At 45.5% G+C, this 25,285-nt stretch overlaps 1 protein-coding gene across 2 annotated transcripts in view; it reads right to left on the bottom strand.

Annotated features, from left to right (window-relative positions):
• Positions 1-25,285, bottom strand: part of Dock1 (dedicator of cyto-kinesis 1) — a 509,283-nt gene that overhangs the window by 42,749 nt on the left and 441,249 nt on the right. For both annotated transcript variants that reach the window (NM_001143858.1, XM_087561118.1), the window contains 5 exon segments: positions 13,897-14,016; positions 17,044-17,134; positions 18,487-18,527; positions 23,423-23,579; positions 23,764-23,849. In NM_001143858.1, coding sequence (NP_001137330.1) covers positions 13,897-14,016; positions 17,044-17,134; positions 18,487-18,527; positions 23,423-23,579; positions 23,764-23,849 — 495 coding nt within the window.

Below are 25,285 nucleotides of genomic sequence, written 5' to 3'. Positions count from 1 at the left end.
TTGTGGCCATGCAGTAGCAGGAGTCTGTTACCAAAGGCCAGGAAGATGTCCCTGGTCTAGGTTGCTGCCTAGGGACATATTGATGTCTGAGGGCTGTGTAAAATTGGCCCCACCCCCCTCACCTGGGCATCATGGAAAAGCTGATCCCTCATGTGGCATGGAGGAAGAAGAGATATCTTCCTGCCCCTTGACTTTCACTATCTGTGGCAGGTGGGAAACGAAGCCCTGAGGTCATGAAAGTAGGAGGAAGGGGCCCTACCCCTCACCAGCTGCACACTTACACCTTGCCTGGCAGTAGAGCTGACCCTTGGAGGGGAGGGGTTATGTTAGCCCCAGGTCTTGAGTGTGGGAGAGCTGGCTGTATCACTTGTCTGCCTCGTGGTTACATGAGCAAGGACGAGAGGAAGCGATGCTCCTAGGTGGAAGGGTTGCCCAGACGGGGCAGAAGAGCAGAACCTGTACCTCCCCTGGGCAGGACAGTAGAGCTGGCCCTGGATGTGAAGACTGCATGAGCACAGGAGAGTCTGCTCTGTCTTCTGTTTCCAGATTGGTGACACAGATAAGGGAAGAGGTGCCTTCCCCTGTCCTGTGTCCTTTGTGACAGGCAGGAGAGCTACCCCTGGGGTCATGAAAGTGGGAGAACTGGCCACGCCCCTCACCAGGTACAAACACTTAGGAGAGCAGGTCCTGCATCTCACCTGGGCAGCAGGGTAGAGCTGGCTCTGGTTGCAGGGGGTTGCTCGTGAGCTGACCCCGAGGGCAGGACAGCAGGAGAGTCTGTGGGCTGATGGGTTCAGATACCTCAGGCCCAGATCCAGAGCTTTGAATTGGCCCATCCCAACATCTACCCTATCAGTGAATTGATGGAGAACATGAATTCACTGTTCCTACAGATCCACAATTACAGTATCTCCATGGCACAGGCAACAACAGAGTTTCTGAGAGGAGTCCTAGTGAGGTTCCAATATTGATAGAATATCAGAAGCCAGAGGCCTCATACCAGACCAACAAGTCACGCAATGAACATTTGCAAGCAAAGAAGTATGGGCAAAAGGGTATACTGTGGAACACAGCTTCCACAAGGAGTTTTTTTTTCCCCTCTGTTGGAGGGAAGGTTGCAAGGAGGGCAGGTAGGAGAGGAAAGAAGAATGAGTGGGATTGGGGAACATGATGTGAAATTCATAAAGAACAAATAAAAAGTTAAGAAAAATAGGATGAAGACCTGCTGTGGGCAATGTTTCCCTGACAAGAGCTTAGATCAGTGTTTCTCAAGCTGTGGGTCAGACCCTTTTGGGGTGGTCACATTTTAGGTATCCTGCATATCAGATATTGCATCATAACTCATGACAGTAGCAAAATTAGTTATGAATTAGCAACAAAATAACTTTACGGTTGGGGGTCACCACAACACGAGGAACTGTATTAAAGGGTCGCAGCATTAGGAAGGGTGAGAACCACTGGCATAGACAATCAGCGTGGCTGACATGATGTTCTCTAACCACCTGCTAGGAATGTTACTTCCAGGCTGCAGACAGGGAAACTGGGGTTCAGAGAGGGGAGGAGCTTGCCCCAGGTGACAGGGCAGAGACACAGTAGATTTGCATTTTTACTCTTAAAGGTCACATGCCAGCACTTCCAGGTCTGTCAGTTGGCACATCCCCTGAGCTTTCTGCCTGCTAGGATGGACCCACCACTGGGGTTGATTATTATTCACTCCTTCAACTAACCGAAGGGCACCCTATAATTACACCCACCAGAGATACTCTCTGCATACCTACTACTTTATAAACTGTTCCCTTTCCCCACTTTGTGGGTCTTTTGAGACAGGGTCTCACATAGTGCTAGGCTAGCCTCCAGTTCATTATATAGATGAGAATGACTTCGAACTCCTGATTCTTCAGCACTCCCCCTTTCCGCCAAGTGCTGGGATGATAGGGGTATGCTGTTATGTCCAATACCAGTTGGCATTCTTGATGAGAGAAAAAAGAAGACTCTGAATTAATGGTTGCATTTTTAATAACCTGAAAAGCAAAGTAAAAGTAAGTTCCTTGTGTGCTCCAGATATAGGGAGACCTGCCTGAAGAGGAGTCTAGAAGGAGACAGGGACCCTGGGTCAAGGGGTCACTTCACACTGTTCTCTTTGGTCTGATGCTCTCTCTTATTCTCTGTGTATCCACAGACCTTTCATGTCCTCTTCGGGAGCCTGAGCCCGCATTCCAGAGGAACACTCTCCCCTGCAATGTTTCTTTTAGGCACCAGTGACCCATGCCTCCCTTCCTATATTTCCACTTCAAAGGCAACATCCCTCTCCTTGTAGGTCTCCTTTAGCGGATTGTTCTTTCCTTTCTGTAAGCTAATATACCTTTTCTTAGCTGCTCATTCCTGAGCAAAAGCTTAATCTGTCTTGATCCTAAATGACAGATGACGTACTTTAGATAGGTAGCCAAGTAATTGTTTTTAAAAGAAATATAGGTCTCGAGTAAATATCTTTTCTTGCTCACCCTGAGGTCTCGGGGTTCTGATTTCTATCAGATTTTCTATAAATACATAAGCCACCCCCCTCCATACCCCTCCACTCGTGTTAAAGGATTCCACACTGGGCAGATTTTCATCAATTTTTAATTGGACCAGGGCTCTACAGGGAGTGTGGGCAATTCATACTTCCAACACGAATGCTGAGGAAAATATTTCAGCACCACAGAGGAAGCAGATTCAATATGATCTAGATTTAGATTGTCTCATCGAAAGAATCGCTTTGACCTTTGGTGACTGAACCCGGGCTCAGTTCCATTCTTACAAGAGCTACAGGCTTAGCTGGCTTGAACAGCCCCAAATGAAAATGCCCGGATTCACAGACAACTTTATTTTCTGATCTGAGGTCTTTAATCCAGTTTACAGCATCTGGGGAATTGTTGGCTATTGTCTGCGGGGGCACGTTTGGCCTCTGTCCTCTTCCTCACAGGATAGGTTCTTCCCCTTTCCTGAGATGGTAATCTTTACTGTCTTCCTGGTTTGGGGAGCTCCCCGTGTCTTTAAGACCTGCACATGAAAAACTTTCTTTTCTAATAAAACACCTTTCTCAGTGTCAAGACGGTAGCAGCCGAGGAGGCTGGGGAGATGGCTCCACAGGGAAAGTGGGTGGCAGACACAGAACAAGACAACCAGAACCCACATATAAAGCATAGAAAGCCATGAATGGAACTTGGGCAACAGTTCAGTAGCCAAGTGCACTTTGTGTGCAAGCAGGAAGAGCTGAGTTCAAATCCCCAGCTGTCCAGCAAAAAACAAAAACAAAACAAAACAAAACAAAACAAAACAAAAAACTGCCAAGGTCTCACACAACTGTAACTCCAATAGGAAGATAAATGGGGTTTGTTGACTGCCCATCTAGTTCTAAGCCTGGGAGATCTTGTAGCATGAGAATAAGGGAGAAAAGGAAGAGCAAAACATTACACACACACACACACACACACACACACACACACACACACGTGGTGGCAGAATATACCAGGTATTGATTTCTCACAGGCAAACATGAAGTGGGTTTCAGAGATGGAGATGCTCCAGGATGGAGGGGTAGCAGCAGATAAAGAAGGAGACGTCATTAGAGGTGAAAGGTCCTTTATCCTTAGTATGACTGACTCACCAGGACTCCCATGGGCAGCTCTGATTTAGTGCACACACTGGCTGTGAACAGCTCCCTAGCAAAGGTGTTTTATATGAAGTCTGACTTTCGCCCATTTTTCTACTGCTCATCTGTTTTCCCTGGCAGTTATTGGGAAGAGTCACACTCAATTACCTCCTGAATTTCCAGAGTCCCACACAGCTTTCTGGTGTTTAATGGATGAGGATCAATGTTGTGGAAGAAGCCACAGCTCTGCTTGAGGTCCCTCTGCACCAGAGGGACCAAGTGGCCCAGGACTGGCAGGAGGCCTTCTCGCTCAGTAGACATCCTTCTGGTCCCCCAATCTGAACAAGGGAACACTTATACCTGTGAGGTAGGTCAGTCTATGTCTACCTGTGTGACACGCTCAAGGAAGGCTTCCTTATTTAGTCACTCTTTGAGAACTCTGATGCTGGCCACGAAGCCCTTGAGGTCAACTCTGCCTAGGTTTGTGTCCGTCAGGGTGAAGAGCGGCCTGTGGCAAACAGTAGGTTTGTTAGCGGAGGGATGTCTCTGGGATCCTACAGACTACAGCATGACAGCATTGTTCTGGCTTAAATGCTCTGACAAAAGTTAATTCCTTTTAATAGTGTCAAATCCCAAAGAACCTAAGAGACCTGAATTCCCACAGTTTCGGTCTGATGAGATAGACGCTGGCTCACACCGTGAGTTTGCAAAGCCTGAGACAGGGTTCCACAAGGCTTACCCACAGCCTTCTAGAAAGGAGCGTCACAGGATGTGAAAATGTCACCCTACTTAGAAACAGAATCCAACCATCTCACCAAAAAAAAGGAAACACACCTCCAAACTCCTATTTACAGCTCACAGATGATGCAGGCTGTGTGTGTTTTGGTTTTGGTCCCCACCCCCCAAGTTTGGCACAAGGCGAAATGTGAACTTCATCAATGGGATCTTCTTCTAAAAAAGGAGAATTCCAATTACAAATAGTTGCAGGGCTCCACACATCATCCTGGCCGTAAATTATGCATCATTGTCGTTAATGGCCAGCAGGGTCTGGACTTGGGAGACTGAGAGCTGCAGCCACCTGGGCAGGCCAGGCATCCATACTGTAAATCTCCCAATAGTGCGACTGCTATTTTCAACCCTCGTCCTCCACAGAGAAGCCTGGTAATTTTCAGTGAAGTACTTGGATTAAGGGCTTTATTGAAAATTACTAGGCCTCAGCCAAACACAATAAGACAGACAATTTGGAGACGCTTCAGAAAAGAACGCTCGCTTCCCAGATAAAGCCGAACAGAGGCTTTTGCAGGGAGAGGCCCAGGTGGAGGTAAAAATGGAACGGGAAAGGAGTCTGCAGTAATTGTTGGGCTGTGGAAGGAAGAAATGTTGGGGAATGAAAACCAGAGTGAATGGAAATGACATTTTGTGGAGAGAAAGGAAAAGATTAAGATGCCAACTGCTAGGCTGAAAGGCATTCAAAACATTAAAGAAGGGAAGAAAAGCAAAAATGGAAGAATGATTTTGTATGAGAGAAACACAGAAAACTAGCAGGTCATACTTTACAGGTAAACGTGTCCGATACAAAGGTCAAAATCTCCTGTTGGCCTTGCTGGTGTCACGGGACAAGGTGGAAATGGAGGCTTTCTTAGAACTGATTCCAGCCTCAGCCCAGGCCCTCTGTTAAGGCTTCTCGGCACACAGGATGCAGCTGTGGACCTGAGAGTGGGCCCTTCCTCCTGGCCCGCCAGCAACACCCTGTTACAACTTACACTGCTGGGAGGCTGTGGGCCCAACTTTGCCCAGGTTACCATCCAAAGTCCCAGCAGTGCAGCAGCTCAAGGGTTTATTACACCATGTCCACACAGTAAGCACAGGGTGAAGATTTCCTTAAGGGCAAGGAAAACCAGACCAAAGGTGCCAAGCTACATCCAGAGCTCTGCCTGAAATGAGGCTTGCTGAGGTTGAGGATTCATTTAGTTTTCCATTTTATCGCACTTTTAAAAATAATTTAAATTTTTACTGTCTTGTACATACTCACATATACATACAAGTGAATAAATGTAATACAAAATTAAAAATGCATTTCTAAGTGTTCGATCAAACTTGCTTGAGGTTTAAGTGGTGATACGCATGCCTGCACACACATTCAGACATGAGCCTGGCCCTGAGTGCCGTTGGCAAATCTCGTCTGTGTTGGGGACCCCTGCTTGCTTGTTTGCTCACCCACTCAATAAGCTGCTGCCACGATTCAGACTGAAGGTGGCTGCTTTTATCAGACAAACAGGACTCTCTAGTGATGGCCAGCCCTTCTCTTGTAAGGACCCATCTTTGTCCCACCAGCAACCTCTACTGAGTGAATGTGGTACTGGGGGCAGCACTGGAGCCGAGTTAGAGACTCAGGATGTATGTTAACAGCATTCACAGATAGGATATTCATGGCGGGGACTGATGGGGCAGAAATGCTTCTGATGAGGTGTCACAAGTGAGGAAGAAGAGTGGTGTCTTTGAGGCCTCCCTGAGGCTCAGAGGTCAGGTCAAGAAGCCAGAGCATACAATTGTCTGAGGAACTTCATGGAGTACCTAAGTGATGGCTACCTCTTTGATCCCATGATGTTTGCTGTTCCAACAGTGGCCAGATGGGGTCTCAGTTGCAAAAAAAAAATCTAATTGTGTTGACACTCTAAAGTGCTACCTGGGTGTGGGGCAGGGGAGTAAGGACAACTCTGCACTCTTTGCTCAGTGTTGCAGTAAATCTAACCTACTCTAAAAACACACAACTTAGGGGTGGTGACATGGCTCTGTGGTGAAGATCCTTGCCTTCTTTTAAGGACAGGAGTTTGACCTTGGACCCACATGGTAGTAAGAGAGAACTCTTCTACAAGTTGTCCTTTGGCCTCCACAGGTTGATGGTCTATACCAGGTTGACCTGTGGGCATATCTGGGAGGGATTGCCTTCAATGGCATGGAAAGCTCCACCTTAAACATATTGAGACCAGATAAAAATTCATGGGAAAAAGAAAGCTTCACTCTTCTGCTCCACTAATCTTCATTCTCATTGGTGAGCCCAGCTACCCTGCTGCTCCTGCTGTTGATTCCTTTTGTGGTATTAGAATCAGCCCAATCTAACAAGCCCCCCACTAGTAGTATACATCCATTCTATTGGTTCTGTTTGTCTAGAGCAGTAGTTCTTAACCTGTGGGTTGTGACCGCTTTGGTGGCCACAGGCCAAATATTTACATTATAATTAATAACAGTAGCAAAATTACAGTTATGAAGTAGCAATAGAATAATTTTATGGTTGGGGGTCACCACAACATGAGGAAATGTATTAAAGGGTTAAAGCATTAGGATAGTTGAGATCCGCTAGTATACAGGACCCTGACTGATACAGTCCGCCATTGGCTCATGTGGTCTTCAGTCTTTATGGTGCTTGAGAATCACTGCAGGTGGGTCTTGATGCTTGGTAGCTCAGTCCCACTTCCTGTCTTCTGTCGACTTCCTGACTATGGGTGTAGTAGATGTGGTATGACCAGCCACCTCATGCTGCTGCTGTGCCTTCCCTGCCATGATTGACTGGCTCCTTTCCCTTGTTCCTAATTTATCAGGTTATTATTCAGAGCAGGGAGCAAAATAAGTAGTCTAATGCTCCAAGGCAGAATCAAGTAGAACATGGAGGCAGGAATTAAGAAGAGTTGGTGGGTGGCTGGTAATGGGAACCTCTCATCCTCTGAGGTAGACAAGAATGCAGCTCTCCAGGAGATAATGTGACTGGTCCTTGCAAGCCCAGGAAATAAAAACTGATGGTGGTGGGCTCTGGTCAGCATAGGCAAATGCACCACTGAGAGGCACAATTCTCAACTCAAATAACAAAACAGAGAAGTCCCAGGAAATGCCAACACATTCAACAGAATGACGTTGTATTTCCTGTGTTCACATGTGTGTGAAAGTAGACATGCATGTGTGTGCAGAAGCCAGACGCCAGTGTCAGGAATTTTCCTCTATTGATCACTACCATGGTTTTGTTTTTGAGAGAGGGTTTCTAACTGAACCTGGAACTTTCCCATTTTGCTAGACTGGCTGGCCAAGAAGCCCAGCGCTTCCTCCTGGGATTCTCTTCCCTAGTGCAGGGATTATAGGTGTGCAACCTTGTCCCATACCTTTCATCTGTGTGCTGGGACTGCAATGCAGGTCTTAGGGCTATACTCAAACATTTCACCACCAGGCCACCTTCCTAGCCCTGCTGCTGAGTTTCTTGGCTGCTAGTCACCACCGCAGTGGCCTGCAACAACCTCTCCCTTTTCCTTAGCTTCTGGCTTGTCCTTGTTCTCTATAGGACTAGTGGGTGTCCCAGCTCACTCAACCCCCAGATTCCTTAATACTAATGACGATTGGTTCAGAACACTGGGATGGAAAGAAAAAAAGCTTCTTCTTCTGGTACATGCTATGTTTTCTTTTTATACCCTTATGACATAAAATTTGTATGCCATGTCTTTAGTCTCTCCCTCCTCCTTTATCTTCTTGATAGATAGTCTTCCCATATAGTTCAGCACTCAAACTCTGGATCCTCTAGTCCCTACCTACCATGTACTAAGACAATGGGAAGCACCACCAAACCCAGCCCACTGTTCAATTCCTTTATACAGTTTACAGCTTTTCAAGTACTCTAGGATGTAGAAAATCTACATAGGTACACACATGGTTCTGACTGCTTGCCATAGTCCCAAAAGACATTCAGTAGACTTTGGCTTCTCATTATATGCTGGATGTAGCTGCTATGAGTGTGAAGGTGACCATAACTGTTCCACTTGAAACATTAGAAGACATGAAGTTTCTTTAGGCAACACCTAATATACTTAACTAACATCTAGTGTCCTTAAACAATACTTAAAAGACCACTCGATGAGTAGTAAGTCTAAAACAAATTAAGCTAAACCTAAAAAATAAACAAAAGATGTGATGTCTGCTTTTGCTTGTCAGTTTTTACTCGTCTGCATGATGTAACTGAGCCCTGAGCTGTCGCTTCATGCCTGGAGCAATGGGAAATTCACTTTCTAATAGTACTAGGGACTTGGAGCTCCAGACCAAGAATTCCTTCCTGTGTGTGCCTTCACATGGTTGTCCTTCTGCGGATATTGGGTCCTAAGCTCCTGTGTCTGTAAGGATGGAGATACAGTGGATTAACATCTATCATAATGATCTCGATTTGCCTTATTAACATCTCGAAGACACGATTTTCACTACAGCCACATGCTAAGCCCCCAGGCATGGTTTTAACATACACATTTTAGGAGGATACAACCTAGCTTATAAAATACTGTATCTTCTGTGTCTTAGGGCTGGGAGATGAGACATTTGGTAGAATACTTACCAGAAAAACATGAAGAGGTGAGTTAGGTTACCAAAACTCGTAAAAACAATCAAACAAAACAACAAAACCTGGATGTGGTGCTGTGTTCATGTAATCCCAGGCCTTGGGAAGCTGTGATAGGTGGCTCCCTGGTGGTTACTGGACAGCCGGACTAATCACATTGGTGAGCTCTAGACTAGTAAGCAACCGTGTTCAAAAAACATGATAGATAGCTCCTGAGGAAGGATGACCTCTGACCTCAGGCCTCTACACACATGGCACATAAGAAGTACATGTAATGTCTACTTACAAAGTTGGTCTTAGAGATACAGTGTGAATTGCACGCTGATGATATACCTTAGCTTGAACTAGCCAGTGGCTCAAATGTGGCCTGTGACTCAGTGTCAGACAGTACAGAGTCCTGTCCAACCCAATGCTTGCACATCATTTTCTCTTGAGGGGCCTCTTATTGACCAGGGCCCTCCTTCACGTCCCCAATGGATACATCACATACTGTCACCTACGATCCATTTTAGAGCTTTAGAGTGAAGGATGGAAAGTTACACATCTGGTCTCCACAAACATCACAATCTTCAGTCATCAGCCATCACATTGGTCACTCATCTTACTCCATTCCTTCTAGGAAAGGGGTCTAGTTTGTTCTCCATTGCTGTGATGAACACCATGGCCAAAAGCAATGTAGGAAGGGAAGACTTTATTTTACCCCTGGGCTTACAGTCCATCATCCAGGGAAGTTAGGACAGGAACTCATCAAAACAGGAACTGATACAGAGGCCAGGAAGAAATGCTGCCTATTGGCTCAATCTTCCCATCTTCCTCCGTCTACATGTCTTATATAGCATAGGACCACCTGCCCAGGGATGGTGCTACCCACAGTGGGCTGGACCCTCCCACATCAATCATCAATCCAGAAAACTCCCCACAGGTTTGCCTACAGCCCAATCTTAAGGACACATTTTCTCAATTAAGGTACCGTCTCTTTTTTCAGATGTATGTTCACCCACCAGCGTACACACACATGCGCGAGCACACACACACACATACACACACACACACACACACACACACACACACACAGAGAGAGAGAGAGAGAGAGAGAGAGAGAGAGAGAGAGAGAGAGAGAGAGGGAGGTGGGGTTTGGGGAGGGAGAGGGAGAGGGAGAGGGAGAGGGAGAGGGAGAGGGAGAGGGAGAGGGAGAGATATAGATATTAACTGCTTTATGTGCCAAGAACACCTAGAACTTGTCCTGGTCAAATGCTGTGGTGCATGATGGAAACAGATTCCCCTCATGCTTTTCTGTCCTCCTAGGCACTTGCCCAACCCTGGAAGGTCTGTATGGCTATGTGGTTTGCCTCAGCAGAAGACAAAAACAGAAGCAGTTCAGGAAAGCTACTCCCTTCTATTTGTTCCTGGGCTGCATCTACGTGAGCAGACATTCGGTCTTCCTTAGCCTTGTTCAGAGAGACAGCCACTAGTCTGAGTAGAAGTGGACCACTGTGGTTTGGAACTCTCCAGAGTTCCAGGTCAAAACTCCAGAATGTTCTGGCCCATCCCAGGCTACATAAAAGATAATGGCTTCCTAGAACACATCCTGCTGGCTGATATGAAGAGGAACCCTTTGATGCCAGCTCATTCGGCAGGCATTGCCTGCCCTATGCTCTGGAGTTCTCTCCAGCACCTGTGTTGTAGATTTGTGTGGATGGGCGGATTGGTTCCTTTTTAACATTCTGGTGGAAATGTCACAGGCGCTCTGAAATGGCTTTCCAATCTTGTTGTTTTATCAATACAACTGGAATGGCAGCTGGGAACACAGCCCTCCCTAGCTCACTCCGACTCAGGGGGAGCCAACGGATCACGTCACCATGGTCTTCTTTCTGTTTCCACAATATAGGGACATCTGAGGACAGGCCTTCTACTGGCTTTCCTTTTATACACTGGCTTTCTATACTATTTTGTCACATGGATTCTTTCTTTCTTTCTTCCTCCCTCTCTCCCTTCCTCCCCCTTCCTTCCTTCCTTCCTTCCCTCCTTCCTTCCCTCCTTCCTTCCTTCCCCTTCCTTCCTTCCCCTTCCTTCCCTCCCCTTCCTTCCTTCCTTCCCCTTCCTTCCTTCCCCTTCTTTCCTTCCTTCCTTCCCTCCCCTTCCTTCCTTCCCTCCTTCCCTCCTTCCTTCCCCTTCCTTCTTTCCTTCCTTCCTTCCCTCCCCTTCCTTCCTTCCCCTTCCTTCTTTCCTTCCCCTTCCTTCTTTCCTTCCTTCCTTCCTTCCTTCCTTCCTTCCTTCCTTCCTTCTCCCCTTCCTTCCTTCCTTCCTTCCTTCCTTCCTTCCCCCCTTCCTTCCTTCCTTCCTTCCTTCCTTCCCCCTTCCTTCCTTCCTTCCTTCCTTCCTTCCTTCCTTCCTTCCTTCCAGCAAGCTTTCCAACCTCAGCACTATGGACATTCTGAGCTGGATGCTCTCTGTGCTGGGGACACCCTGTGCATTAAGGGAAACTCGGCTCCACATGCACAGACTCAGCCATGAGCTTTCTAGTGACACTGGTTTGCACTCATGATAGCCAAATGTCCCTGCAGATTGAAGTTGGTTACCAACGTTAAAAACTAACCGCATTTATTTTTGCTCCTACATGTGATTCTTTTTTAAGATTAACTATTGCACAGAAAAAGTTATCAGGTTATCTTTCATTTAAAAAACAAAAGCCCCATTTAAAAAACCTCGCAGTCTTCGGTCTCATTCCTATTGAAAACGGGCCACTCCCCTGGCAGGAAATGCTGATAAATGCCAAGCATTCATTTGTTTGGTCATCTAGCCAACCTCAGTGAGCATACAGCAGGTAGCACTAAGCATGCTGGGAGAAGCAACAAGTAAGCCTCTGTTGCTAGTGCTTACACCCCCTTCAGTGAGTCACTACAGAGCGTGGATGTAAACTTCTTGTAGCAAATTAAAGAAAGGACTCCAAAGAAACAGAGGGTGGCTCAAGGGTGGCAAGAGGTGACACTTAGGCTGAGATGGAGAAGAAAGTGCTGTGGAGGGAACAATAGATAGCTTTTAGACAGAACAAGACTCCAACAAGCATGGCAGACACAGAGTAAGGTGGAGGAGAAGGAGAGGGAGACAGAGTCAGAGAAAATGCAGGGTCTAAGGCCTTTTGGAGCTTGGCTGCTCACAGAGAGACTGAGTATGGCTACCCACGGAGGCAGATGCTCCTCAGACTTGGTGGACCCTTTGTTACCTTAGGCTTCCTGCCTGGGATCTCTACCTGTGCTCCACTGCACCTGGTGGTGGTTTCCCAGCATACCACAAAGCCACATGCTTTAGGCTGAATCTGCTGTTTCTCTAGCAATTTGCAGAGGAACGAAAGGCTTCTGTTCAAGCTAAGGGAGCATGAATAAGCCCAATGGTGAGAGCCTCATATCTTAACATCCTGTCCATCTACTACAGGGTCAAGAAGAATCTACCTTCCAAATGGCCTGGCTAGAGAATTTGGACTTTCCCCATATTAAGAATGACAGGTGGCATAGGCCTGTTATCCTAGCTGTCAAGAACACTGAGGTAAGGAGGATCATAAATTTAAAGTCAGCCTGGGAAACTTAGTGGGATGGTGTTTTGAAATGAACAGCTTAACCGAAGGAATGGGTGGCAAAGCATTTGCTTAGCACGTGTGAGGCTTAGGTTCAAGTCTCAGCAACAAACACACACAGTACCAGAAGAAGATGCACGATGACTTCAGATACAGTGAGAATCCTGAGCTTGTGCTCGCCGAGAGTCTACTTTTAATAGGGTTTGGTTCCTGTGAATAACACCCAAGGGGGAAGGTCCTTCTGACAACACAGCTGCTGTGGGGAGAAATGCATTTCCAGAAAGACACGTGCAATCCTAAGCCTTGGTATCTGTGACTGAGAGCTTCATGTGGAAACAGGCATTGTAGATGTAGTTTTGCTCTATGGAGCAGGGGCGCTCCCTGACAGACCAGTGCCTGGTGTCCTCATAGGAGAAGGATTATAGATACAGGCACACGGTAAGCATGGGGAAGACCCAGACAATTGGGTGATGGGTTTGCAAGGAAACGAGTACCAACAACTACCCACTATGCCTGCCATAAGCCACATGCATAGAACATGTGGTCCTGGAAGGCCTCCAGAGAGAGCATGGGCTCCGATAGACCTGGATTCCAGGCTAAGAGCTTCAGCATCGAAAGCTGATGCTTCTGCTGTTCAAAGTGGTCTGTCCCAATAGCCATAGTAGGAAATAAAACACCAGCTCCCTTTGAGATCTCGCTGGAGTGACATAGAACATCCTTGACACAATTAAAAAATTCAGTGGAACTCCAGAAGGAGCTTGAAAGTCACCTGGGGTTTACGAATTTTCTTCAGCTAGAGTGGCTAGTTTTTACAGTGACTACACATCAACTCACAAGGACAGTGACGAAGTGTAAGACAGTTGATTAAAATGACGGCAGCTTTCCCTTAGAAAAAAATCAACTGAATAGATCATTTTGTTTAAGCCAATTAATCTACAAACTGCCAAGGTGGAACAAAGCCCGTCTCGTCACAGGGTTAATTTTTCAGTGACAACAGGAAAATGGTAGACGCCAAAGGCATATACCAGCTCCAAGCGCACAGACATATCCAAGCTGCTCTTCCAGACCCGGTTCCTCAAGTAAGAGCTATCAAAACAGTCAGATATCTTCAGGCCTTACTATCCACAGAGCACCTGAAAGAGCTATTGATTTTTTTCAAATAAAAAGTTTTCTTATAATTGCAGGCCGGAGGAACATACACAAAATGCTTCCGTACACAATGTGTAATACATGTCTGGTTCTGCAAACACCGTGTGTTAAGAATCGTGCTTTTAGTGTTGCAGCGGGACCTGGGAGAGAGAGAGACCAAGGGACAGTGTGTGTCTTTACCTTGCCTTTGTCAAAATAGTGGATGATTTCTTGGTAGAGCTGTTCTTTCAGCTGTCCCTGTGTTGTCGCCTGGAACCCGTCCCGCTGAATGAGGTGAGCTGCACACGCATCCTCTGACCACTGTGGATAAAATAAGGAGTGAACAACGCTGAGTCAGAGGTGTGTTCAATGATATCACCAAGCACTAAGACAGGCATGAGACACTGATGCCAGGGACCCAGGGCTGTTGTTACCAGACTGCCCAGTTCTGGGAATGCCAGGGGTACGACCTGTCCCTGGAGGGCCCAACGAGAAGGACAGATGGGAAGGCAGAGACAGACTTTCCCAATAGACAGTCCTTGCAAAACTTGGCCTCCCAAGCTTGCCAATAGCTTCCTGGCAGCCAGGGTGCACTGTATAAGCAAGTGATTGGTGACCGTTCTCAGTGGGCAATGTGAGCTCTCTCTACTTGGTCAGAAGCCACACAAAATCTTAACAGACCATGTATGTGGATCGCAGGTCTCTCAGAAGGGAAATGCATAGTCCATCCTTATAAGGAGAGGTGTCTTGGCCCATGGCCTAGCACAGGTTCTGTCAGTATTTGTGGAAATGCTGGCCAATTTTTGTATGAACTAAAGAGGTAGCAGAGTGGAAGCTAGGGCCATTTGACAGGCAAAGCACGTGAACTCCTCAGTAGTAACTTAACAAACTACAGTTGGGTATGGGCTTCAGTGACAATAAGCTGATGCTTCTTGTGGTCCTTCCATGTGCCTATGGGTCGAGATGTGTCAGGAGCCTCATCCACTGGAGCCCTGAGCCACCCATCACACAAGTGCACCATGGGATATAATAACCTTGAAAAAGACCACATAGGCATCTAAGGGTGTGATGTGTGACTTTGCCTGGGGTGGAGGCTCAGGGCACAGCAGGAAGGAGCTTCTTAGTGGACCTGTGAAGTGTAATAAGACCCTCTACTAAGGAAGGACAGCAAGGGTCTTACAAAGAAGCAACTGACATCCATGACATTATTTCCCGAACAAATTCAGGTTAGCATAGGATAGCCCAGTGAACTCAGTGAGATGGTTAAGCCACAGGGCCAGCTATGATGACACTTGTTAGAGGAATGAAAGACGAGGAGAGCAGGGCAAGGAGTGAGAGCCTTGGTGGTGCCGGGACACAGAACAAAGGACCAAATGGATCAGCATGGAGAAGTGGGGAGGGAGTTAGGCCCCACTGACGGTGGTGACATGCCACATGCCACCAGATGCTTTCCTAAAGTCAAGAGCCCGGGGCTACCTCAAGCTGAGCTCTCTAAGCTTAAGGGCTCCCTATCCCTAGGACTGCTGGGTAGGAGTAGGGAGACCTTTATATGGTCCACAAGATGCTCACATTAAAGAGGGCCTTGCAGATCCCATCTGCAAGCAAAAGGGAGCGCCTCCATAACAGAACTGAGTCTGTGTAACACAATTGGCAGTTGTGTAAGTAGAGTTGTGGATGCAAATGTCGAACTCGGGTGACTGACAAGGAGGGACCAAAAGGCAAAGGCTTATTGTACGAGATAAGATCATACAGGCACCATATTGAATCTGGATGGGGAGTTCCCCACACTTCCCATGGTAAGTCTGCAGATGAATAAATTCACCGCTAAGCTAAACACTCATACTCTTAATCACTGGTATTTTTGATAAAAAAAAAATGGTAAAAAGGAAAATTGTATTTAAGAACCTTTTCGCTGATAGTTACAGCGATGCAGACCATTTTGTTTAGTAAGTTGATTAACCAGCACAAATTCACATTGATAATAATATCAAACATATTTAGGGAAAAATTCACAAAATGTAACAGTATAAGAAATATGGAGGCAGATTATATTGCATTTACCATTTAATTGGAAAATTTGGAGCCCAGTGGAAGGGATAATGCAATTGAGCCTATTGATCTGGGCTGCGGAACAGACTATCACAGTCTGTGACAAACCCATCTGTCCTCAATATATCCAGAGATTAAGTCAATGGTATGCTTACACATGCGTGTGCGAGAATACACACACACATACACACGCACACACCACACACACACACACACCATATACCACACACACATCACATACACACACACCACATAGCCACATACCACACGTGCACACACACACACACACACACACATAGCCACATACCACACGCGCGCGCGCACACACACACACACACACACACACACACACACCCCTCTTTACATCCATACAGACTTATAAAGTTTATGTTCTAAGAGTGTGAGCATTCTGCCAAACCGTTTTTTAATTTCTCTGGTGTGAATAACAAGATCTTCACATTTTGCAAAAATACCCTGTTCCTGACATTTAGATTTCTAATAAATACAGACATCGGACTTTACAAAGGAAATGGCTGCTTCTAGAAGCATGCCGAGAAATCTCTGTCTTCAAAGATGATACTCCATGGGAAAGCTTCAGATGGCTGCAAGACAGGAGGGGTCCTAGACATCCAACTTCCAGCATTATGGAGGGAGAGCCAGAGTAAGCCAGCTCTTTGCCTTCTGCGTGCCAAGCCCCTGTTCATTTCAGGCAAAGGCAAATGCTGCAGAGCCGTGTGTGTGTGTGTGTGTGTGTGTGTGTGTGTGTGTGTGTGTGTGTGTGTGTGTGTGCATGCACACACTCAATTTCAGGATAAGGACACAGACAGGAGTCTGTCTGGGGTTTAACTCTGGAACACTATCCTCCTTGACACCCATTATCCAACACACATCTCCTAATACACATTTTAATGTAAATTTTCTCTTCCTCTCCTGTGAGCAAGAGGATGACTTATCCTTCCTCTCGGCTGCTCTACCAGGGTCATTCCTAATTATCAGTGTTGTTCTCCATCCATACTCAGGACTGTTGGCACAGGGAGGCACTGTGCACCCTCTGACTCACAGGTGCTTCACAGCCCACTGAAGGTTTGCAAACTTGACACCTTGTTAGGTCGGCATTCAGCTGGGCCAAGTCTGCAGTCAGAGCACTTGGATATTTGTGTTTATGTCTCTGACCGTAGTCCATATTCATAAAACCGGGTGCCAGTGGTTTACTAAAATTTGTCATGGAAAAGTGAAATTTGAAATAAACCCAGAATTTATAAGAAGAGCCTCATAGATGTGTATGGTGATTTTTATTACCTTTAGAAGCTTCGCATGCAGAAGCAAGGTGTAAGCCGCCTCTGTGTAGTTGTCACACTCTTTGTGCAGGTCGCAGAGCTTATACAAGTACCTGGTGATGAAATAGGACTACATTCTTAAGGAGTCACAAGGTAACTTGTGTTGAGGACTGCAGGTGCTAAACTTGACATTCAACAGTAACTCATGGCTATACTTTCTTTTTACTATGTTCATAATTCATAATGCCTTGAAAACTGTTGAAATCACAAAAAGAACTGATCGGAATAAATATAATAAATACACACATATATACCATACATATATAAATAAAAGTATATGTCGGCATATGTCTATACAAATATATAATTTTAAGTCATCTTTGTAGGAAAAAGTGAGGATAATATATAAAGGTAAGAATTTCATTGCAGGGTTCCTTATTTCTTTCATCTTTTCCAGTTACATTCCTCAAACACTTGAAATGAGATTAGACAATCTAGATTGTGCATTTCTCTTGAGTCAAAATGCATGTACACAGAAAAAAAAAACCCAAAAAACCAGCAGTGATGACAGCAGACTTGATCAAAAGGAAGTCTGTGCTGTGGGAAGAAAGGGATGCTCTTTACTGTACAGCCAGACACATTTTGGATCAAAGAGGCTGGGTGTTTCCTAAGTTTATTATATTCATATGGTATGTTTTAAAAGAAAAGGTAAAGAAAAAATAAGAAATCCAAAACCATGCAAGTACACTCTATGTGGCTATCACACAGTCAAGCTTTTTGTCACACAGGTGACAAGCTAACCTCATTCATTAAGGTGGTCTGTCTCCTTGCTAATTAGAGACCACATAACCAGAAAAGTGACTGAGAAATTTAGTGTGTCACTCTAATCAAGCGTTTTGATCATCCAATGATGCTGGGGAATCAAACCCAGGCCCTTCCCAAGCGAGGTAGCTGCTCCATCAATGGGCTATGTCCCCGGCGTATCTTAAAAGCAAATAAAGAATCAAGTCCAGCCGGCTGCACAAAACATTTTTCATTTTTTTGTGAGAGAAACACATAGGCATGTGGGAATAGGTTACTAGTTAAAGAAGAATAGACTGCAAAATTATACTGTCTACTTTTGGAAAATTTATTACCAGGTTTCTCATTTGATCACATGACTTAATAGGGTATCAACATGTGCTGGCCAGCTTGGTACATACATATAGGAAACACGACTACAGCTCACACAACAGGGTATTGGTCAGGTCAGCATGTTACAGACCTTATATACATCCCACAATGATTGTAAGGCACACACAGGGTGCTGGGCAACTTGGCATATACATACCTTATATACACTGCACAGTGATTACATACACAGGGTGCTGACCAGTGAGGCACACACGGAAGATATAAACCAATATGGCGCACACCTACTTCATAGACATCTCAGAGATCACAGTGCACACAGGCATACACGTACCTTATATACATCTCTTCTCTTTCAATCTCTTTGTAGAAATTCTGAAAAATTAAACCATGGCAGTGTTGAAAGAAAAAGTGACTCCATTATACACCACAATACAAAGAACAAGAAAGAAAAAGCAAAAATTGAAGCAACTCGCCATTGCAAATCATAGTTCAGTTGTGGTTGGAACACTCAGTGGACCCAGTGTGTGCAGAGTAGATCTTTCAACTCACCCGAGCTCTGAGCATCTAACACTCCCCCTGACTCTTGCTTTGGTAAGGATCACACTTTAGACACTAGAGAACTAAACCCATATCAGTCATTTGAAAGTCACCCATCTTCAGTCAGAACAAGGTTCTGACTGAAAACAATCTCTTGATCACTGTAGCCAGTCTCCTCCGCTATTGGGAGGAAGGAAAGGCATCATCAATATGACTTCAGCACAGTGGGGCCAGCCTTTGTGAGAAATGGAGAAGCATGGGGACACTCTTGTCCTCGCAAATCCCAAATTGCTGGCCATATGTATTTAAAGGTAAAGACACATTATTTCCATAACACTGCCACCCTGACTGTTCCACAAGGGGCCACTGTCACTGGCCTGAGCAGTGCTGAAGCAGAACCCAACCCCCATGGACCCATCATGTTCCCTGCAGAGAGTCCACTGCGTTAGAGAGACCCTCTGAGACACAATATGAGAAAAATGGATGTTCACTCACAAAAAGAAGGAAGAAAGGGAGGGAGGGAGGGAGGGAGGAGGGAGGGAGGGAGGGAGGAAGAGAGGAAGAGAATATGAAAGAAAAAAGACCCCTGTGCAAAAACCCTGGTGGAGAAAAGTGAGTTTATGATTTCCAGTAAGTTATTCTGAGCTATTTCTATACATTACTTCATCTAACTCAACATTTATACCACAGTCACACTTCTGGTGAGCCTGGCAGTGCACGTTTGTAATGGCAGCACTAGGAGGCTGAGGCAGAAGAATCTGAGTGGCACTTCTTCTCCCCGTGGATTACTTTATATACCTTAGGTCATGCATAGGACACCACAAGGTGCAAGAGTCAACTCACATGGGCCTACAGGATGGGAGCTTGACAGCCATTTTATTTTCCATATCAGTTTTTTGTTTTTCTTCAGAATTTCATACTTGCATACAGTAAAACTTGATCATATCCAATGACCATTTCCCCCCTTGACCTCTCCCCAAAATGTCCCCCTCTTAGCTTCATGTCTTGTCTTTTTTGCAGATAACTCATTACATCTAATTAATGCTGTCACATATGCATGGGAGAAGGGCCATCTGCTGGAGCACAGGAACCTAACTAGAACACACATAATCATTCTTTTTCTTTTAAACTAACTCATTTCTTTATTTTTAAGAATGATTCTCCCTCCCCAATCAGTTACCATCAGCCAATAACTCCTCACTAAGGGATGGGCCCTCGAGAGAACTTCATCAGGAAATTTAGCATCCAAGAATGATGTTTAAACTCAACTATGGAGCTGGCAAAGATAACACTGTAAAGGCATACACACAGTGAGTCTTCAACACCGTAGATCAAAAGGGTCAGTCTCTCTGAAAGAAAGACTTTATGGACAGCAAACAGGGACCATTTGACCTGGAGCTGCACCTGACATTTGAAGGAGCTCTGGTTCCTATGAGGCCAGCAGTAACGAGGGCATTTCCGGCTACAGTTGCAGACTTGACAGAAGATTCAGAGTGAGGAAAGCCCTTTCTTCCCACATCTCACTCACAAGTCTCCAAACACTCCAGTGTCCCAGGAGCATCTCTTGTGCCTATGGTTTTAATTCCAGTTCACATCCTCACATTCTTTACTGATTGAACCATCTCCTCAGTCCACAGTTATTTGAAATGCTTGGGCCAATAACTGTGAAATCCCTGTCCTGTCCATGTCTGACTCTGATGGCTTCTCTGTCCCTTAAAGTGTGCTCTCTGTTTTTAGGATGGCTATTTTATGACGAGAGGACTATGATGTCCAGCCAAGGTTTATATTACCCTGGATTTCAGCTCCAGCAGCTATGACTTTGTGCATGTTCTTGCCTCCACAGCTGAAGGAGAACTTGTTAGTCTAAGGAACTGAATGTTAGGAGAACCTTGTCTTTTAGTTTATTCACTTTCCCCCCTTGCTGTTAAAGGAGAGATGACTCCCAAGCTCTTTCCACAACTGACAGATATCATAGGTCCTGGTGTTTATGGAAGGGAAAACTGGTTACCAGAATGTTTGTTATTGGCCTTAGCAGCTTGTCCAAATAGCAGACATGGGCTGCACTGCACCAGAACTTTTAGGAGATGTTCCTCATGGCAAGACAGAAACTACCTTGATGAAGAGAAGCAGAGTGTAAAAATGACTGGTTCTGTTAATCTTTCTTATTCAAATATGCCAGGGCTTTCTTCTTTCCTTTCTTCTTTGTAAAGATTTACTTTATTATTTATTTATATGAATGGTTGCATGTCTAGGCCAAAGTATGAGTGTCCGTAGAGACAGAAGAGGACACTGGATCCCCTAGTGCTGCAGTTACAGGAAGCTCAGAGAAGTCTGGTATGGGTGCTGAGAACTGAACTCAGATCCTTTGCAAGAGCAATGCCCACTCTTAAACATGAAGCACTGCTCCAGCCCCTTCTGATTTTTCTTAATGTATGTATGATTGGATGAGTATGTGGTATGTGTAAGTGTGTAGTCTGTATGAGTGGGGTGTGTGAGTCTGTATGTATGAGTGTGTGTAGTGTGTGTGTGTGTGTGTGTGTGTGTGAGTGTGTGGTATGATTGTTGTGTGCATGTATGTGTACCCATGAATGTGTTCAGAGGTCAGAGGAGATTGTCAATTTTGCTCCTCTATCCCATTGAGACAGCACCTCTCACCAAACTCATAACTATGTTAGTGGTCAGCAAGTTCCAGAGATCCTCCTGTCGCTGTCCCCCACAGTGCTGCAGTTCTAGGCACATATGCCACTGTGCCAGAGTTTTTGTTGATATTAGGATGCAAACTCAGGGTCTGAGGTTCACTTAGCAAGTGACGTTAATCAGTGGGTCATCTCTCCAAACCCTTTAGTAAACTCTATAAAGAATGAATGCTATATCAAATTCCTCCTGACACAAAAGTCCATTCTGGTGACCTCAAAGTACTTACAAGTCACACAAATGGCAGATCTGGAAGGAAGTGAAGGCTAAGTGCTTACATGTTTCTCAGTGACTGGATCATGGCCTGAAATCACAAGGCCAGTGACTGAGAAGAACGGTGAAGGAAGTTAGGCATGGTAGGAATAGTATTGTCTTGCATTTCTGCCTAGAGTCAGCTATGGGAAGCAGAGGATAGCCCTACCTGGCCAGGAGTCAGTCATTATGGTTCCTTATAGGGATAACAGTGCACAAAAGTGCAGAGAGCCCTGCAGCCAGACTGGGAAGTACATCCACACAGAGAGGCTTGAGGTTGGCCAGCCCAGTCACTCCTTGGACTTGAGCTTGTGGGTCATCAAGCTTCCTAAAAACACACTGGCCCTCCTGCTCTTCCTGGATCACCTTAAGAAGTAAGTACCCAGGAACAGTGTCCAGAGACCTAACAGCATCACAGTCACAGCAGGAACATGCAGGATCAAACATAAGCAGATTCACCCAGCCACCCTCCATCTCTGCTGTCCTGCACTAGTGTCCCATGGTGCTCTCACAAATGACCATAAACTGGGTGGCTTCAAATAACACAAAAGCCATCCTCATAGGAGAGAGTTCTAAAGTCAAGGTGTCAGTTAGGGCTTCGTGCATTCGAAGGATCTAGGTGGCCTCACTCCTTGACCCTTCCAGCTTCTGGAGATTCCTAGAGTTCTGAGGATGCTGTCTTCTTCACTCTAATTGCTGTCACCTGCTTCTCTCTCTCTCTTTTTTTCTGTGTCTGCTTTCCTTTTTGGGAGTGGTGAATTGACACAAGGTTCTTATGCAGCCCATACTGGTCTCAAATATGTTATGTACCTGACGCTGGCCTTGAACCTTTGTGATCTTCATGACTCTATTCCCCCAGTACACTGCCAGCTTCTTTTCTCCTGTATAAGAACTCTTTTGAATAGAATTAACCCTCATCCACCTAGGCATCCCATCTCATCTCATGCTTCGATGTGCATGTGTGTATGTACACTCACATGTATGTGTGAGCATGAGTGTGTGTGTGTGTGTGTGTGTGTGTGTGTGTGTGTGTACCTACATGTGTGGTGTAAGAGGCTGCACTATGCTGTCAGTCATTCCTCAGCTGCTGTTCACCTTGTTTTCTGTTTTGTTTTTTGGAGATAGAATCTCTCATTGGCCTGGAGCTTGCCAAGTAGGTGGGATAAGCTCGATGCCCACCGAATCCCAGGAATACAACTTTCCAACTGACTTTGCTTCACCAGTGCTAGGATTATGAGCCACCACACCTGGGTTATTTTTATGTATGTTTTGGAGGAATGAACTCAGTTTTCAGGTTGGTAAGGCAAGCACTTTACCAACTGAGCCATCTTCCTGGGTCTCATCTAGAGAGATGCCTTTTTCAAAAAGGGCTATGTTCTCAGGACTAAGGATAAATAAATCTTTTGGACACTACCATTCAGGACACTCACTCTAGTACATGACTCTGATCTAATAAAAGTAGAGTCTTTGCATCTTGAATTCACAAAGTGCTACCTTAGTTATGAAACTAGATGATCTGCCACCCTCAGCTGCAGCAGGGACATTGTGAAATACTCAGAGGGGAGCCAACCTCTTGGCCTGGCTGAGAGCAGATTTGCAGGTAATTCTCTGTCCTTCCTTCCCAGCACCAAAGAGGACTTCCCACCCCAACCCCAGGCAGGGGGAAGCTATGCTGCGCTGTGGAGTGTTCTAAGGCCAGCTGTCCTCTGGGCTCCTGAAAGCCCTGGCTCCATTTGCACGCAGCATGCTGTGAGGATAGAAGGTTTAATTAACGGTTCACTCACCAGCACGTTGACTGTGCAGCTCATACGATTGTCTTTGTTTTCGTCGTGCATGATGGTCCTGTAGTCCAGGAGTCTCTCCATCAACCGCACCACAAGCTTCACAAAAGTTTCTCCCGTCTTGGCCAGGTATTTATGCTTCCTGCAGTGCTCCAGGAGGCTGAAAAAATAATTACATACACCTTGTTAATCACACTCCAAGAAAGAAACTTGAGGCACGGTTTAAAATATTTCCCATTATTAACACATTTTAATTATTTCTGGGCTACAAAGTTCATTGTAGTCTAATTACAAGTCTCTTCGTCTCTCTCCTGACATAAATCCCGCCGTGAATCAACACTTACATTTTATCAAATAACACTTTGTATTGCTCGTCTCCTCTGCCTCCTTCCACTTCATGATCCAGCTTAGTGATGATCTCATTTTCAAACTATAATTAAACAGAGGAAGCGTAAATAATTAGCATGGCAGACATTCCATTTGACGATGTAGGTCTCAGTCACATTTACGTCTTTGGGGTCACTGTTGGGTGGTTGCCCTCTGCCTTTGAAACGTGATTTCATTTCAGAGATGCTGTCCCTGAGCCCTTACACACATCCAATAACTCAGCCTCAGAGAGAACCTTTGCTTTCTCTCCCGGCTAATGAAGCCAGAATGCATGTATTTCAGTGAGAGCCACGGGAGGAAAGTCAAGCCAACTGTAGGACACAGAATCGAAGAGGAATGGAAAGAGCTACCCAACTCCATCTCTACGGACAAGCAATAAGCAGACTAGGGTGTTGATGCCTGGGAAGGAGCAGGCGTCCTTTCAGCTGCTAGGTTAGTGTTCCGGGCAATCTGAAAACATCCATTGGACCACTCCACTGACACTCCATGACAGACTGACAGACCTCCTCTTCAAACAGGATCATTAGAAGCAAGGCAGTAGAGTCTAGAAGCAGAGCTTAGCAGTTGGTCCATCTCCAGGCTCATCCTACATACCCCCTAGAGCTGGACCTTGTGAGCATCAGAGTTAACTGACTACATCTCTAAAAAAAAAAAAAAATTTAAAAAAATTAAAAAAAAAGACTCTAAATTCCAGGGAATGAGGAATTCCTACATATTTCTAGGGACAATTGGAAATAAACACCTTCATAATAACAAGAAGTATGTTTCCCCATATCTTTCCCTGACAGCCAGGGGACACCCAGGTGAAAGAAAATCCTGAGTTACTAAACCTGGGATGTTGGTAGGCAGAAGGGGTTAGGAGGACATGGGTTTATAAAGATGGAGATAGTCACACTCTGGGCCATTGGAGGTGAGCAAGAGCGAAATGGCAACTGACCTCAAAGCCCAGAAGCAAGAACATCATAGCATGAACGTGAGGTCTCCAGAATCCTTTAAAGATGTCCAACACCCAGTTCTCAGCAGTAATCCCCAAGTCCCATGATGACAAGGTTCTTATGAGAATAACAGCCAAGTGAGAGTAGGCCTCCTCTCTTAATGACTGCTGTATTGAAGCTTGCAGATGAGCCTGAGACAGTCCTTCTCATGAAATGAAAATGTTGCCCCATGTGCATGACAAATTTGGTGACTGTCATGTGTGTGAAAATAGAATCTCAAGTCAGTATGTAACTGAGGAAGAACTTCTGATCCTCCTGCCTCTACCTCCTGGATGTTGACATTACAGATAGGTGTCACTATATCAGATTTTATGGGGTGCTGAGGCTGGAACCCAGGGCTTCCTATATGTCAGGCAAGCTCTCTGCTAGTGAGCTACATCTCGGGAGGCAAGTAATTGAACCTAAAGTAGAAGGAGCTTGGGAGAACTCAGTGTGTCAGCAAAGAGTAGGCTGGTTGATACCAACAAAATTGGCTCTCTGGGCC

The sequence above is a fragment of the Rattus norvegicus genome, chromosome 1, assembly GCF_021556685.1.
Source record: "Rattus norvegicus strain SHRSP/BbbUtx chromosome 1, alternate assembly SHRSP_T2T, whole genome shotgun sequence".
NCBI lineage: Eukaryota > Metazoa > Chordata > Mammalia > Rodentia > Muridae > Rattus > Rattus norvegicus.
This window is presented reverse-complemented; position numbering and strand designations above follow the sequence as displayed.